The sequence below is a fragment of the Rhineura floridana genome, chromosome 7 (assembly GCF_030035675.1).
Source record: "Rhineura floridana isolate rRhiFlo1 chromosome 7, rRhiFlo1.hap2, whole genome shotgun sequence".
Taxonomy (NCBI): domain Eukaryota; kingdom Metazoa; phylum Chordata; class Lepidosauria; order Squamata; family Rhineuridae; genus Rhineura; species Rhineura floridana.
Window position 1 is genome coordinate 98,517,375 of NC_084486.1, and position 13,975 is coordinate 98,531,349.

General features: G+C 42.7%; 1 protein-coding gene across 4 annotated transcripts in view; it reads left to right on the plus strand.

Moving 5' to 3' along the window:
- The window catches only part of HDLBP (high density lipoprotein binding protein), a 69,714-nt gene that overhangs the window by 47,357 nt on the left and 8,382 nt on the right, over positions 1 to 13,975 (plus strand). For all 4 annotated transcript variants that reach the window (XM_061636663.1, XM_061636661.1, XM_061636662.1 and 1 more), the window contains exons 10-21: positions 1,072 to 1,176; positions 1,696 to 1,774; positions 2,303 to 2,442; positions 2,705 to 2,809; positions 3,684 to 3,797; positions 5,518 to 5,604; positions 5,734 to 5,865; positions 7,492 to 7,710; positions 11,015 to 11,236; positions 11,358 to 11,576; positions 12,920 to 13,058; positions 13,650 to 13,804. In XM_061636663.1, the coding sequence (XP_061492647.1) occupies positions 1,072 to 1,176; positions 1,696 to 1,774; positions 2,303 to 2,442; positions 2,705 to 2,809; positions 3,684 to 3,797; positions 5,518 to 5,604; positions 5,734 to 5,865; positions 7,492 to 7,710; positions 11,015 to 11,236; positions 11,358 to 11,576; positions 12,920 to 13,058; positions 13,650 to 13,804 (1,716 nt within the window). The remainder of the gene's footprint in view (positions 1 to 1,071; positions 1,177 to 1,695; positions 1,775 to 2,302; positions 2,443 to 2,704; positions 2,810 to 3,683; positions 3,798 to 5,517; positions 5,605 to 5,733; positions 5,866 to 7,491; positions 7,711 to 11,014; positions 11,237 to 11,357; positions 11,577 to 12,919; positions 13,059 to 13,649; positions 13,805 to 13,975) is intronic.

Below are 13,975 nucleotides of genomic sequence, written 5' to 3' on the forward strand. Positions count from 1 at the left end.
CACTGCCCCTAAATACAGCTTACCATAGGCACTTACCAGTTTATAATTGCATCCACTAGGACAGTGGTTCCCAACCTGGGGGCTAGGACCCCCAGGGGGGCCGCAAAGTAATCCAGAGGGGGCCGTGAACAGTAAAGAAATGAATTATTTATTAATTTTTTTAAAAAAGTCTTCACTCCCTCAACACTGTCTGCTTTCCACTGCCGCTGACACCTCCCCCTTGTTCCAAACAAGAGGGGAGTCCTGTTGCTGAAGCGCCAGAGCGTCTTTCAGGCGCACTAAGGGCAGGCATCTGCCTATAAAATACATGGCAGATGCCAAAGGAGGCTGAGGGTGGGGCTACCAGGAAGAAGAGGGGATTACTATCACTGATTCCCATCTCCTTGCACTGCCGCTACTGGCAACAGCCTTACTTAGAATGAGAGGAGAGGGCTTTTTGTGAAGCAAAAAGAAGCAAGCCTGCAAAGAAAGGCTGCTTTCCCCCTTCCTTCCTGGCAGCCAGCCTCCCTCCCTGGGGGGAGGGGGTCACAAAACATTTTCAGCTTATAAAGGGGGTCCCGTGCTCATAAAGATTGGGAACCACTGCACTAGGAGTTCGCCTCCATCTGCACTCAAGCCGTCTCTCCACCAATGAAACCATTTCACCACAAATAAGACCAAATATGGCAGCTAAAACACAGCAAATTAAAAGCCTCTATGTTAAATGCTGCTCAAAGTTCGCATATAATTTTCAACTAATACTTAAGTTTTAGTCAAGTAGATGCTTGTTGAGTAGGGCTAGGGATGGCATTCTGTAGATGGGGTGCTACCACAAAGAAAACTCTGTTCTGCTAGCCATCTATCTCGCATCTGAAGCTATAGTTAACCAGAGCAGGGCTTCTGTAGAGGTTTTCAACCATCAAGCAATTGCCTAGATCTGACTCCTCACTCCTGTCTTTAGAAAATGTAAATACCAGTGGTGCTTTGTAACAACTCTGCTTGCAAGAGAAAGCCACATACATTCCCCTGCCATTACATCGATCCCTCTTTAATAGTTTCATGCTGATGCTGAATTGTCTTCCTTATTGAAAGGTTCACATAGAATTCACTGAAGGAGAAGATAAAATCACTCTGGAGGGACCCACTGAGGATGTCAACATGGCTCAAGACCAAATTGAGAGCATGGTCAAGGACCTGGTGAGTTGACAAGCCACAGTTTCTGACTTGTATAGTCATTTTATCAAATGGAAGATGATGTCGAAAACTGCAAGTGCAGCATAGCTCTGTCTTGTCAGTCATTACTCTAAACTGTCAAGCCTAATATTGCTGCCTTCTATTTAGAATAAATATGCAAGTTATGTTTTGTAGCAAAGCGCATTCAGTGAGCTCAGTGGAGCTTACATCTGGTATGTGTGCTTAGGACTGCAATCCTGGAGACAAAAGAGGGCTGTTAATTTTTTTCAGTGGAAGTGAACAAAGAGCTGTGTTAGAAAGACATTCTGGGTAAAGTGATGGTGAAACAGCGGTATGTCCCCAAGCTGTGTGCTTTTTGTTCAGACTTGAGCTACTTAGCTCAACTGAACATCTGGATGTAATAGTGGCTAGTTATCTATTGTGTCATGGCTGATCTTGCTGTCCTGTTTTTGTTCTTCGTTCCTTGTCTAGAGGAGTATGTGTTTGCTCCTGATTTTGGCTAACTATGGACACTCTTTGCAGATCAACCGGATGGATTATGCAGAAATCAATATCGACCATAAATTCCACAGGCATCTCATTGGAAAGAGTGGAGCCAACAGTGAGTTAAATGCATGTTTGGTGGCTCAGCACGTGTGTAATATACATTATTGTTGTCTCCCCCTTTGTTCTCGTTAGAGATAAGGTGCCTAGAGTCTCTGAGGGTCTCTAGAATTGAAGTGTTCTGGAGAACTAATCATGTATTCTCTGCAAAGATGAGAGCTCCTTATTGAGAAACTTTCTTATTCTTAGTTAGAATGGTTAGATGTAGAGAGTGTGGGGCATGTGTGTGGGAGTCAGAAAGTAATCTCTGGAGACATCACTCCCCCCCCAAATCTTGATGATTATATTGTACTCAGTTTCCTATAGGTATTTGTATGTCTTTCTTTTGAAACTTCATGTTGACTAAACATTAAAATCCCACTTCTTTGTGAATAGGTTAGTGTTGCCTAAAGCACAAGTAATCATTAAAGGAAAAAGTCTCTTGTTCTGAACTCTGATTGTAGAGGATTGTTCTGAAACTCTGAAGTCTTGATTGTAGAAAATGTGCAATGGATTAGTGTTCTTAGCAGAATCTTTTTGTTCCCAGTCAACAGGATTAAGGATCAGTACAAAGTGTCTGTGCGAATCCCTCCAGACAATGAGAAGAGCAACCTCATCAGAATTGAAGGAGATCCTCAGGGAGTTCAAGAGGCCAAGAGAGAGCTGCTGGAACTCGCGTCACGTATGGTGAGCCGTGGAGAACTGGACTGCATCCAGGCAGACAAGGGTTAACCATTAGCAAGGCTTCCTGCTAAACTTTCCCACGTGCCAGGGAAACTCTCCTGTTCTCTTTTTACCTGGATGACACTTTGTTGTGGTGATGTTTGTGGGATGCCAAACATTTGACTGGTTAGTAAGCTGCTGCCTATTGAGTGAGAGTGAATAAAGAACAGCGTACCTTTCAACCTGTAGCATACATCATAGAGACTTTTCTCCCATATTTTTTCAGGAAAATGAACGTACTAAGGACCTGATCATTGACCAGAAATTCCACAGAACTATCATTGGGCAGAAGGGTGAACGGATTCGGGATACCCGGGATAAATTTCCAGAGGTAACAAAAGGCTTTAAAACACACACAATATTTTTATATTGTATTGACTGTACTGCTCTTAAATGGGGCTGCTAGTGGCTTCCTATCCAATTTACTGATGGTTCACATCCTACAGCCATTCAGATGCCCCCGTCCACTCACTTTGCCCAAGATTTCTTCATTTTTAAAAAAACTAGGCTTCCAGTTAGTGGGATCATCCCCTCTTGGTACAGCCTAAAAATATTATAATTTGGATTAGAGCATTCTTCGTGCTTACAGATGGTTGGCCATAACTGATGGTTAAAATCCAAGGAAATCCCTCTGTCATTTGCTGCTGCTGCTGCCTTGTAAATAAGGTCAAGATACAACAATGGGTGGATTATGTACTGTCACTTGGATTTGGTTACAAAGACAAAATCGTAGTCGAGCATGTTGCAATGAATTTGTAAGGCTGTCGCAAATGTGTTAGGCTGTGTCTTGGGTTCAAAGCAAGCTGGGTCTTGCCCAAAATGAACCAAAGTGAAGCAGCTTCATATCTAAATCACCGAAGCAAGTTCTGAAACATTTTTTTTTCTGTGCGCACCCCTAAGAAATACCCTCTAGCGACTTTTTGGAGATGCTGTTTTAGACAAAAAAAAGGTGTGAGTCTTAGTCAAACTGTTAGGGTGCTGTGTGTTCGTTTTCTTTTTCTCTTTCATTCTGTTCCCCACCCCACCATGTTGCACTGTGCTAATCCACCCCTAACAAGATGGTGTCATATAGTAATATATCAGTATAGGGCCTTGTCTTGGAGCACAGCGGAAAACTCCACGAGCTGTGGATTCCACAGTGTAGAAATAGCCTTCTGAGACTCAGCAACCTATTTAACATTGCCTTGGATTAATACTTCTTGCAGGTTATTATCAACTTCCCAGATCCATCACACAAGAGTGACATTGTCCAACTTAGAGGACCCAAGAATGAGGTGGAAAAATGCACAAAGTACATGCAGAAGATGGTGGCAGATCTGGTAGGATGCCATTTCTTTGTCTTTGGTGTTCACCCTTTGGTTTGCAAGTGCAGGGGCTTCATTAGCCCTAAGCATTTCACTAATTCAGGACTGGGGAATCTTCTACCTGTAAGCCTCATTTAGACCCACCAGAGATGTTAATTTTGCTCACAAGGCCGTTTTTCCCAAGCCACACCCACCTGCCCTACACTGGATGTGGGACAGGAAAAAACACCACTCCCTGCCAAAAGAGAGGTTTACAAGCACCACCAATCAGCTGATTGGTGACGCCTGCTGACTCCTGTGCCTTTGCCTGTGTGATTTGATTTCAGACCACACAACCAAAGGAAAACACTTCACCAGATGTCCTGATTGATTGACAGGTGGATCTAGCCCACTTATCAAAATGGCCTGTGGGAATTGGAGAAGGTGAGGATCCAGCGCACCAACTGGAAAAGGTTCCCCAGCCCTGCACTAAATATAAAGAAGGATTTCTGCTCTTTGGTCACTTACAGGAAATTTTCTTTATTGGAAGTACTCTGGGTAAAGATGAGAACATTAGTAGAGCCCTGCTGGATCAGATGAAGAAGACACCTGATCCAGCATCCTGTTTCTCACAGAGGCCAACTAGATAATTCCAGGAAGCCTAGGAGTTAGGATATGAAGCAATAGCAAAAACACCTGGTTTTGCACTCCACTCCAGCCCAGCAACTGGTATTCAGAGACAAAATGTTACTGAACCTGAAGGTTCCATTTAGCTATAATAGCTAATATCAATTGATAGACCTAGCCTCCAGGAATTTGTCTAATTCAGAGGCTGGGGACTGTGGCCCTCCAGATGTTGTTTGACTGCAAGTCCCTTCAGCCCCAGCCAGCATGGCCAATGGTTAAGGATGATGGGGGTTGTAGTCCAGCAACATCAGAGGTTCACAGATTCTCCACACCTGGTCTAATCATATTTTAAGTTAGTGACCATCCCCAAATCTTGTAGCAGTAAATTCCTTACATTTATTATGCATTGTGTGAAGAGCTTTCTGTTATCCATCCTGAATCTAATGCTAGTCAAATCTCTGTGTGACCCCAAGTTCTATGTTTATGAGAAAGAGAACTTTTTCTCTCTACCGGCATTCTCTACATCATGTAAACTTTGTTTATTTAGTCATTTTCTGTTTTTATATCATGATTTTCTCCCAAGGAGCTCAAGGCAGCACATATGATTGATTTTATCCTCACAACAACTCTGTGATGTAGGTTAGGCTGTGAGATGCTGACTGGCCCAGTGTCATCCAGTGAGCTTCATGGCTGAGTGGCGATTTGAATTCTGGTCTCCCAGGTTGTAGTCCAACATTCTATAACCACTACCTCACACTGGCTCTCAGTCTGAATCCCAGTTAACTTTATAAGCCACAGAACAGCTATTGAACATGTCCTCCCGTAATTCTTTCTTCATCATCTCCTCCTCCTCCTCTAAACTAAAAAGGCCCAAACGCTTCAGACTTCTCTTGTAAGACGATGTTCCAGCACCTGATGGCTTGCACTTCTCTGCACTTCTTCCAATTCAATTATGTCCTCTTTGGTACGGGCAGTGCCAGAACTGTGCCCAGTTGATATTGTAGAGGGGTTAATTGTGGTAGTTGAGAGAAATGAATAAACCATAGGTGAAGTTCCTTTTGCTGATATGACTTTGTATCCACGGTTCATTCCATTCATTCATTCTTTTTCTTTCTTTCTTTCTTGTAAGGTTGAAAACAGCTATTCTATTTCTGTTCCCATCTTCAAGCAATTCCACAAGAACATTATTGGGAAAGGAGGAGCAAATATCAAAAAGGTGGATTTACTTGATTCTTTTTACCACTGTTTTTCACTCTTCCAGAGCATTATTGCCACCTCTTGTTACAGATGTTTGGCCCAGGAGGCAGCCATTCTTGTTTCTTTAACTTTTGTGTACTTGTTGTAGATCCGTGAAGAGTGCAACACCAAGATTGATCTCCCAGCGGAGAACAGCAATTCGGAGACTATTGTCATCACTGGGAAAAGAGCAAACTGTGAAGCTGCTCGCAATCGGATTCTCTCCATCCAAAAAGAGTTGGTAAGAGAAACAGCCCTTCTGAGTTCATTTTTAGGTGTTTCACCTAGAATCCAGTGTAATGGACATTACCAGTTTCAGTAAGTGTTTTTCTTTTTTAAAAAAACGCAGTTTGATTCAGTTTTTTGGTTTTATGGGAGTGTGATGGTGTCACTTTTGGCTTTCTGTGGCACCGCTCCCCAAAGATTCCATGTGAATTGCCATCCAGAAATTCTCTGTTGCCCTTCAGCTGCAACTGCTAAATCACAGTTGGCAAGAGCCATGTAATCAAAAGGTCATATGCTACATTGAGAAGATGTTTACACTTACGTTCAGATAACCCTCAAGTGGGAAGGAATTCCATAGTTGGTGAGTAAACTCCCAAAAAGCCTGTTTGAAAAGGTAGCAGTTCTGTTTATTTGCAAGAGATTTTGTGGCAATGGCTTTGTGGGAGACTTCTGTCAACTATTGATGTAGAGCTGCGTTTAAGTCCTTGAATCATAACATTTTAGTTTCTGTGGAAGCTTTCTCTCAAGGAATTTTGTTTCATCTAATACAGTGTGTGCTATATTTTTTTAAAAAGCTAAACAACATTTACCTTAGAATCCCTTGTTGACTGACCATAAAACAAACGTGTTTCAATAACCCCTCTAAGCTCTATGCTGAAGACAGCAACGTGTATCTGAAACATGTTGCTTTATCACAAGGATGAGAAACCTGTGGCCCTCCTGATGTTTTTTGTTTGACTACAAGCCCCATCCAGCATGACCCAATGGTCAGGGATGGTGGGACCTGTAGTCCAAAGATGTCTGGAGGACCACAAGTTCCCCATCCCTGCTTTATCAGTATGAGACATTGTCTACTTTCCCCCTTCTATTGGATAAGAAATCATTTAACTTTAAATAAAAGCCTCTGAAGCAAAATGAATTCTCTCATCGTTGGCATGTAAAAGTGGAGGCATTTCTCTAACAGGGAAAATTTTGTGGCCGATTTTTTAGGTATGTGTCTTAAGGATGTGTTGTTCGATGCATCAGTTATTTTCTCTCCCCACCCTTCTGCCACTTTCACAAACAGCTGAGAAAAGAGAAACCCAAACAGACCATTTTGAGTATTTATTAGGCAATGAATTGGAGGCCCATAATAATAATAATAAAAGCTGTTATTATTATTGATTGCTTGTTACCCAAAGGTCTCCAAGAACAAAAACAGAGATGCAAGGGTGGGATTTTTTAACCTTCCTGTTAAATTTCAGATCAAATTATCTCTCTGAACAATTACTGTTATTCCTTTTACTGTAAGGAGAACAATCCACTAGAACTCTGCCTTGAAGCCAGTAGGTGGGCTTTTATAGGGATAGTGCTGCCTGATGCAGTCTATGGCTGTTATTTGCTGACACATCCCACTGGTTCTTGGCAGGAGTCCCAGATCCCCTCTGTCAGTCTTAGTTTTGAATGAGAATTAATGGGGGACTTCCTGAGCTCATGGTTGGGGAGAGGGAGCTCTTTGCATTGACCTACAATTTCTCCATATGAAGGGAGAAGATAAAAGCTTAAGCGCTTCTCTCTCTCTCCCTCCCTCTTCCTCTCTCTCCCTCCCTCTTCCTCTCCCTCTCTCTTTCCCTTTCCCCCTCTCCCTCCCACTGCCCCCCAGGCTAACATTGCAGAAATGGAGGTCTCCATCCCTTCCAAGCTACACAATTCACTCATTGGTGCCAAAGGTCGTTTCATCCGCTCCATCATGGAGGAGTGCGGTGGGGTTCACATCCACTTCCCCACGGAAGGCTCAGGCAGTGATACAGTCACCATAAGAGGTCCTGCCCAAGATGTTGAAAAGGCCAAGAAACAGCTTCTGCAACTGGCGGAAGAGAAGGTGAGACACGTGAATGTGGAAAAATAGAGGCTATGAATAGCTTTGAATTTGTGTCCAGAGCATTTTTTTTTTATTGGGGTGTAAGTAGAAAGCGTCATGGTATACCTATTACTAGCGAGGAAGGAGTTGATATGTATTAACTATGGTGGAATGTGGCTTGATCTTGACCAGGGTTCTTAATTTGGCCTGTAAGGCCGGTTTTCTTCAGCTGTGCTTATCTGTCAGTCACCTGGGATCATACGGCATGCAGTTTATTTTGTGGTCTGGGACCATAATATCTTAAAATTGGTGTGCCCAGTGGTGTGGAAATCTTCCCTGGCACCCATAAAGTCTCTGCCCTCCTCTTTATTCTTTCTCTTCCTCCCTCATGCCCCTGTCACCAGGGGTTAACCTCCCCCCTCCCCAAGCTTATTTCTACCTGGAAAAACTGCAAAGCGAAAGTGGAGGGAATGTCTCATTCCCTCTTCCTGTCTCACCGCTATAGTTTTCCAGGTTGTTACCTGTATCTGAGAAGAAAACAGAGTGAGTGATAGGAAAGGAGGAAGGCATTTGGACCGAAGGCCTGTCTGCCTCCCTCCCTCTTGGCACCCAAGGAAAACACAAGACACCCTACTCGAGCAATCAACAGGCACTCCCAATGAATTGTGACTGGGAATGCCTTTCATAGCAGCCATTTTTGGGGATTGGCAGCAATTTTGTGGTGGTTCCCACAATGCATTTTGAAAATTCCAAATGTGTCCAGAGTGTATCTTCTTCCTTGCGAAGCTGTTCATAATATTTACCTCTTGAGGTTCTGCTTTTTATGCCCCTATCACTTGAAGTATATTGGTTGGCAGTAAACAGGCCCTTCTCTGCAGTGGGACCAAAGCAGTGGGACTCCCCCTGCAGGAAGCTTGTTTCCATTTTTATATGATATTTTTCATATCAGGCCAAGGCTTCTGTCTTCCAGAAGGCTTAGGCTATTATGGTTACTTTCTCTTCCTTCTCCCTGCCTCTGTCTCTGTTGCTCTGATAACTGTGGCTCGTTAGGTTTTATTGGGAGTTTTAAAACTGTACACCATGGAAACTGTTAATAGACGGGTGAGTTATAAATATTTTAATGTTTCATTAGAATGGTTTTTTTCTGTCTTTCATCAGCTAACTAATCACAATAAATAGAATAAAACATGTTTCAGAAATGACTATACCATCAACAAAAATGCCAATAACAGTAGATCAGAGGACACAACAAAAATGTTTAAAGCACTGGCAGCAGTAACCAGCATGGAGCATATAAAGGAACCAAAAGTAATTTGGTTAATGCTCAGGGGTTCTTTTTCACATCTACATAAGAACATAATATGAGCCTGTTGGATCAAGCCAGTGGCCTGTGTAATCTAGCATCCTGTTCACACAGTCGCCAGCCAGATGCCCAAGGAAACCCACAAGCAGGATCAAGAGCACTCTCCCCTTGTCATGGTAGCTACATGCAAACTCAAAGTTGAAAGGAAGGAGGCTACTGGACATCAGTTTGGATGGGGGTGTAACTTCACCCAGAATGGACACAAATTGAGCAAAAGTTTCATCTATCTTGGTTCATAATGGCTGCTCTACCTTGTGCATCAACCCATCATAATGCCATTGTTGTTGGTTCCCCTAGGACAGGGATCGATGTTTTAATAACTGGCAGCTAATTATATTTAAACTTGAAAGGGAAGCACCTTGAGCTTGCTCCTTACTTCCATTGGAGTTTCATCTATATCTGAAAGAATATGCCATTTATTTGGAATTTTGGCTTCTCTTGGAGTCTTCACAGTAACTTCCTGGAACCTGACAGGCCTAAGCTTTATCCTGAGTTACTCAGAACTGACTCTGTCTGTTTACTGACCAAATAAACACCCTTTTATGTTCAGGTTCTTAGAAGCTGTTTTAAAAACAGCTTGTCCTAAATCTAGAGAATGGGAGGATCTGACTACACTGCTTTTAATGGTGGGAAATTTGGCCCTGTCAAGTTACTTAACAGCAAGCTGTGGTTTGGTTCCTCTTTCTAGCTGTACTGTGTGGTCCATTTGTCCATGTAGTCCTGAGAGCCTGCTCTCCACTGGAGGCAAATTCAGATGCAGTACAAGATCTCAAAGCGCTTGCTTTGCCATGCTAATGATATACTTTCCTGGCATTTAGCTTCTAGCAGACTAAAACATGTCACTTTTATTTTATTACATTTCTGTCTCTTTGTTCATTCCTCTATGGAGTTCAAGGCAGGAAATCTGAGGGGTGGTCAGGTTGAGAGAAAGTACCTTGACCAAGGTCAGAATGAGTGCCATGGATAAGCAGAGAGTGATCCAAGTCCATCATGCTCTCCTCCATACCATCCTTTTGGAGGAAGTGTTGTACTTCGGTAGTAGAGTGCTTGCTTTGCATGCAAAAGGTCCCAGCTTCGATCCTTGGCATCTCCAAGTAGGGCAGGGAAAGGCTCTTTTCTGAAACCCTGGAGAGCCACTGCCACTCATTGTAAATTATACTGAGCTAGGTAGTCTGATGGTCTGAGTCTGAATCAGGCAGCTTCATAGGTTTCATTATTCTACCTTTATTCATTGCACATATATTTAAGACACGATCCCTTCTAATGTGAGCACAGGTGCACTTACATAGAGAGATTGCTACAGAACCAAAGTGTCCCTCCCTGTGACAAGCAAAATAGATATAGGCAAACTTATTTAATTTAGCATGATTTCTGCAGATAAATTCATTTTTGCTGGAGTAGAATGTTTAACAAGAAACATATACACAGTTCTGCTTTTTATGTGTGAGCATTGCTTACTCTTACCTTGAATGCCCTAAAAACGGCTTTTGACCTGATTTATTCTGAACATCTGGATCTCAAAGCTGTTAATCTCCACAAAAAATGTATTTGCATAAGCGTTATGGTAGTTTCCTCCTTGATCCTCCGTGGCGCAGAGTGGTAAGCGGCGGTAACGCAGCCGAAAGCTCTGCTCACGGCCGGAGTTCGATTCCAACGGAAGGAGGAAGTCGAATCTCCGGTAAAAGGGCTCGAGGTCCACTCAGCCTTCCATCCATCCGTGGTTGGTGAAATGAGTACCTGGCATACGCTGGGGGGTAAAGAAAGGCCGGGGAAGGAACTGGCAATCCCACCCCATATATACGGTCTGCCTAGTAAATGTCGCAAGACATCACCCTAAGAGTCGGAAACGACTTGCACTACAAGTGCGGGGACACCTTTACCTTTACTTTAGTTTCCTCTAGTAAAAACAATAAGAATTTAAAGATCCTGCTGTATTTATTTCTATTTATTCCTTCTCTTTAGCAAACAAAGAGTTACACTGTAGACTTGCGTGCCAAACCAGAGTATCACAAGTTTCTGATTGGCAAAGGAGGTGGTAACATTCGCAAGGTGCGTGATAATACTGGTGCTCGGATTATCTTCCCCACCTCTGAGGACAAAGATCAGGAACTGATTACTATCATGGGAACAGAGGAAGCTGTCAAAGAGGCCCAGAAGGAACTGGAGGTGCTCATCAAGAACCTGGTGAGGAAAGGATCTTTTACTTACTTGTTGTATAGGAGTAGCCTTTTGACATTGACGTAGGTTTAATGGATGTCATTGCTCTGGAAAAGTCCAATCAGTAATAATGCCTTGTGTGTTTCAGGACAATGTAGTTGAAGATTCCATGACCGTGGACCCCAAGCATCACCGGCACTTTGTCATCCGGAAGGGGCAGGTATTACGGACCATTGCAGAGGAATACGGAGGTGTGATGGTCAGCTTTCCACGCCCTGGCACACAAAGTGACAAGGTCACCCTTAAAGGAGCAAAAGACTGTGTTGAAGCAGCAAAGAAACGCATCTTGGAGATCATTGATGACTTGGTGGGTGTCCATTTTAGATGGGCTCTCTTCTCCATGGTCTCTGTTTGTTTGTTTTTTCTTGTCTAGTATCTATTAAAAACACAGGGAGTATCCAATTATAAAGTCTCAAAAGCCTGAGAAATAAGCCTCTTTGTGTATTTCTTAGATTCTGAGCTTTAGGTAGGAATTCTTAATTTCTAATTATAGCTGTGTAATTACAGCAAAACAAGAAAGCGCTTGCTAGAACAGTCTGACCATGGAGTGCAAGAGCCTGTTCTGCGTGGGTTGATTTCAAGCAATCGTGGCCTTTATGTCCTAGTAGTCTGCCTTTCTTCCATTATTGCACACATTATAGCCTTAATTTGTAATTATTGTTGTCATTATTAATGTTATTGTTATTGCCAGAAGGGTAACCCTTAATTTTGTATGTCTTGTTGAGAATGACCAGAAGGGATGGAGAGTGGTGTCCTTATGATTAAGCTTCCCTCACCACCTTCTCAAATTGGAGAAGTATGTATTTTTTCTAAGATTGAATTGAGGTTCAGGCTCCTCCTGTGGCTTTTGATTTTCATAGCCTGATGATTCACTCCCAGTGCTGTTCTGTGTATGTAATTACAGGTCTTGGAAACCAAGTAGTTTTGTTTAAAAAACAAACACCTCTTTAAGTTTGATGTTGTCTCACCTTGTTGAAAATTGTATTGAACTTTCCTAGGGAAACTTCACGACTGCTCCCTTTAAAGCAGTGTTTTTCAACCTTGGATCCCCAGATGTTGTTGAACTACAACTCCCATCATCCCCAGCCAGTTTGGCCTATGGCCAGGGATGATGGGAATTGTAGTCTAATAACATCTGGGGACTTAAGGTTGAAGAACACTGCTTTAAAGCATGTAGAAGGAGGGGTGGGGTTTAATGCACTTTCTTGTATGTACTGGACTGCACAGGTTTTTATTCCAAAACACAATGTGCTTGTCAGGCAGAATAAATGGATATTCCAACAGATCCAGCTGCTTCTCCAATTATATTTTCAGGAGATAAATACTATTTTTGTGATCATATATGTAAATTCAAGCGAAAACCAACGGGAGATTAGCCTGGCCCAAACTGAATATAAATGCCCACACATAGTTCATTCTGGCCTTGGAAAAACTGATGCCTCCCCCCACCTATGCCTCCCCCCACCTCTCACTCTCCTTTTTTGTGTGTCTTGTCTTTTTAGTTTGCAATCCTTGTGGCTGCCCCCCCTTCACTGATCTCTTTTTCTCTCACTGTTTTTTTTATTGATGTGAGCTACTTTGGGAGACAGTCATTATCTGTCTGAAAAGTGGAATTGAAAATATAAACAAATGTTTCTCTCATACTTGTAGGAAGCACAGGTGACAATAGAATGCACAATTCCTCAGAAGTATCACCGCTCCATTATGGGCCCCAAAGGTTCCAGGATCCAACAGATCACCCGTGACCATGGCGTTCAGATCAAATTCCCAGACCGGGAGGAGAACGTGGGTATGAGATGAGATCTCAGAATCCTGCCAGTAAGAGCAGGAACCCTTGGAGCAAAATGAAAGTGCCCCATATTTGCTGAGGTGCTTTTAGAGCTATGAATTCTGTAACACTGCTTGAGAAGGGAAGTGACTATTCTTCATAGGGTTTTTTTTTAGCAATATGATTTCTTTAAACCCAGATGCGTGAACCTTGGGAGTGGGCTAAATATAGCCTTCATTTACTACAGACTTTTCTTAAGGGCAACATACTTACAGAATTTGTTCATGACTATTTGAGGATAGTTTTTTGTAGTTCTCAGATATAATCAACTGCTCATAAATGAGGTATAAATCAGTCATCCAGACATCAATATGGGGAAAGCAAAGAGGCTTTGCCTTAGCGTGGAAGTTGTCTGTTGCATTTTTAATGGAGAATAATGATAGGTGGCACTTCAGACATACGGTTTTTCTATGGTCTGCCCTAGGCTGGAATTTTACAGTGTGAACAATCCATACTTTTGGGTAATGTGTGGACAGCAAGTTACATGATAGCTGGCAACTTTAGGCTAGCCTATTGAAAATGTAGTCACTGTTCTTACTTCTGTCATCATAGCTCCCTCTGCAGAATTGGCAGCACAGGAGAATGGCAAAGAGAGCAGCGAAGGGAAAGAGGGCAAAGAAACAGATCCTGGCTCTCCAAAGAAATGTGACACTATTATAATCTCCGGTCGTCGAGAGAAATGCGAGGCTGCAAAAGAGGCCCTGCAGGTGTGTTAGTTTGCTGCTGACTTATCTGTAGGAATCCTAGGGGGTCTGCCATGTCCTGAAAAATGAAAGCCTGCTAGTTTTGCTTACTAGATGCTGTAAAACGATCCAGTGATCTTTTGATCATACGGAGGTCTTACTTGTATATGGCTCTAGGGACACAGCTTCATTGGC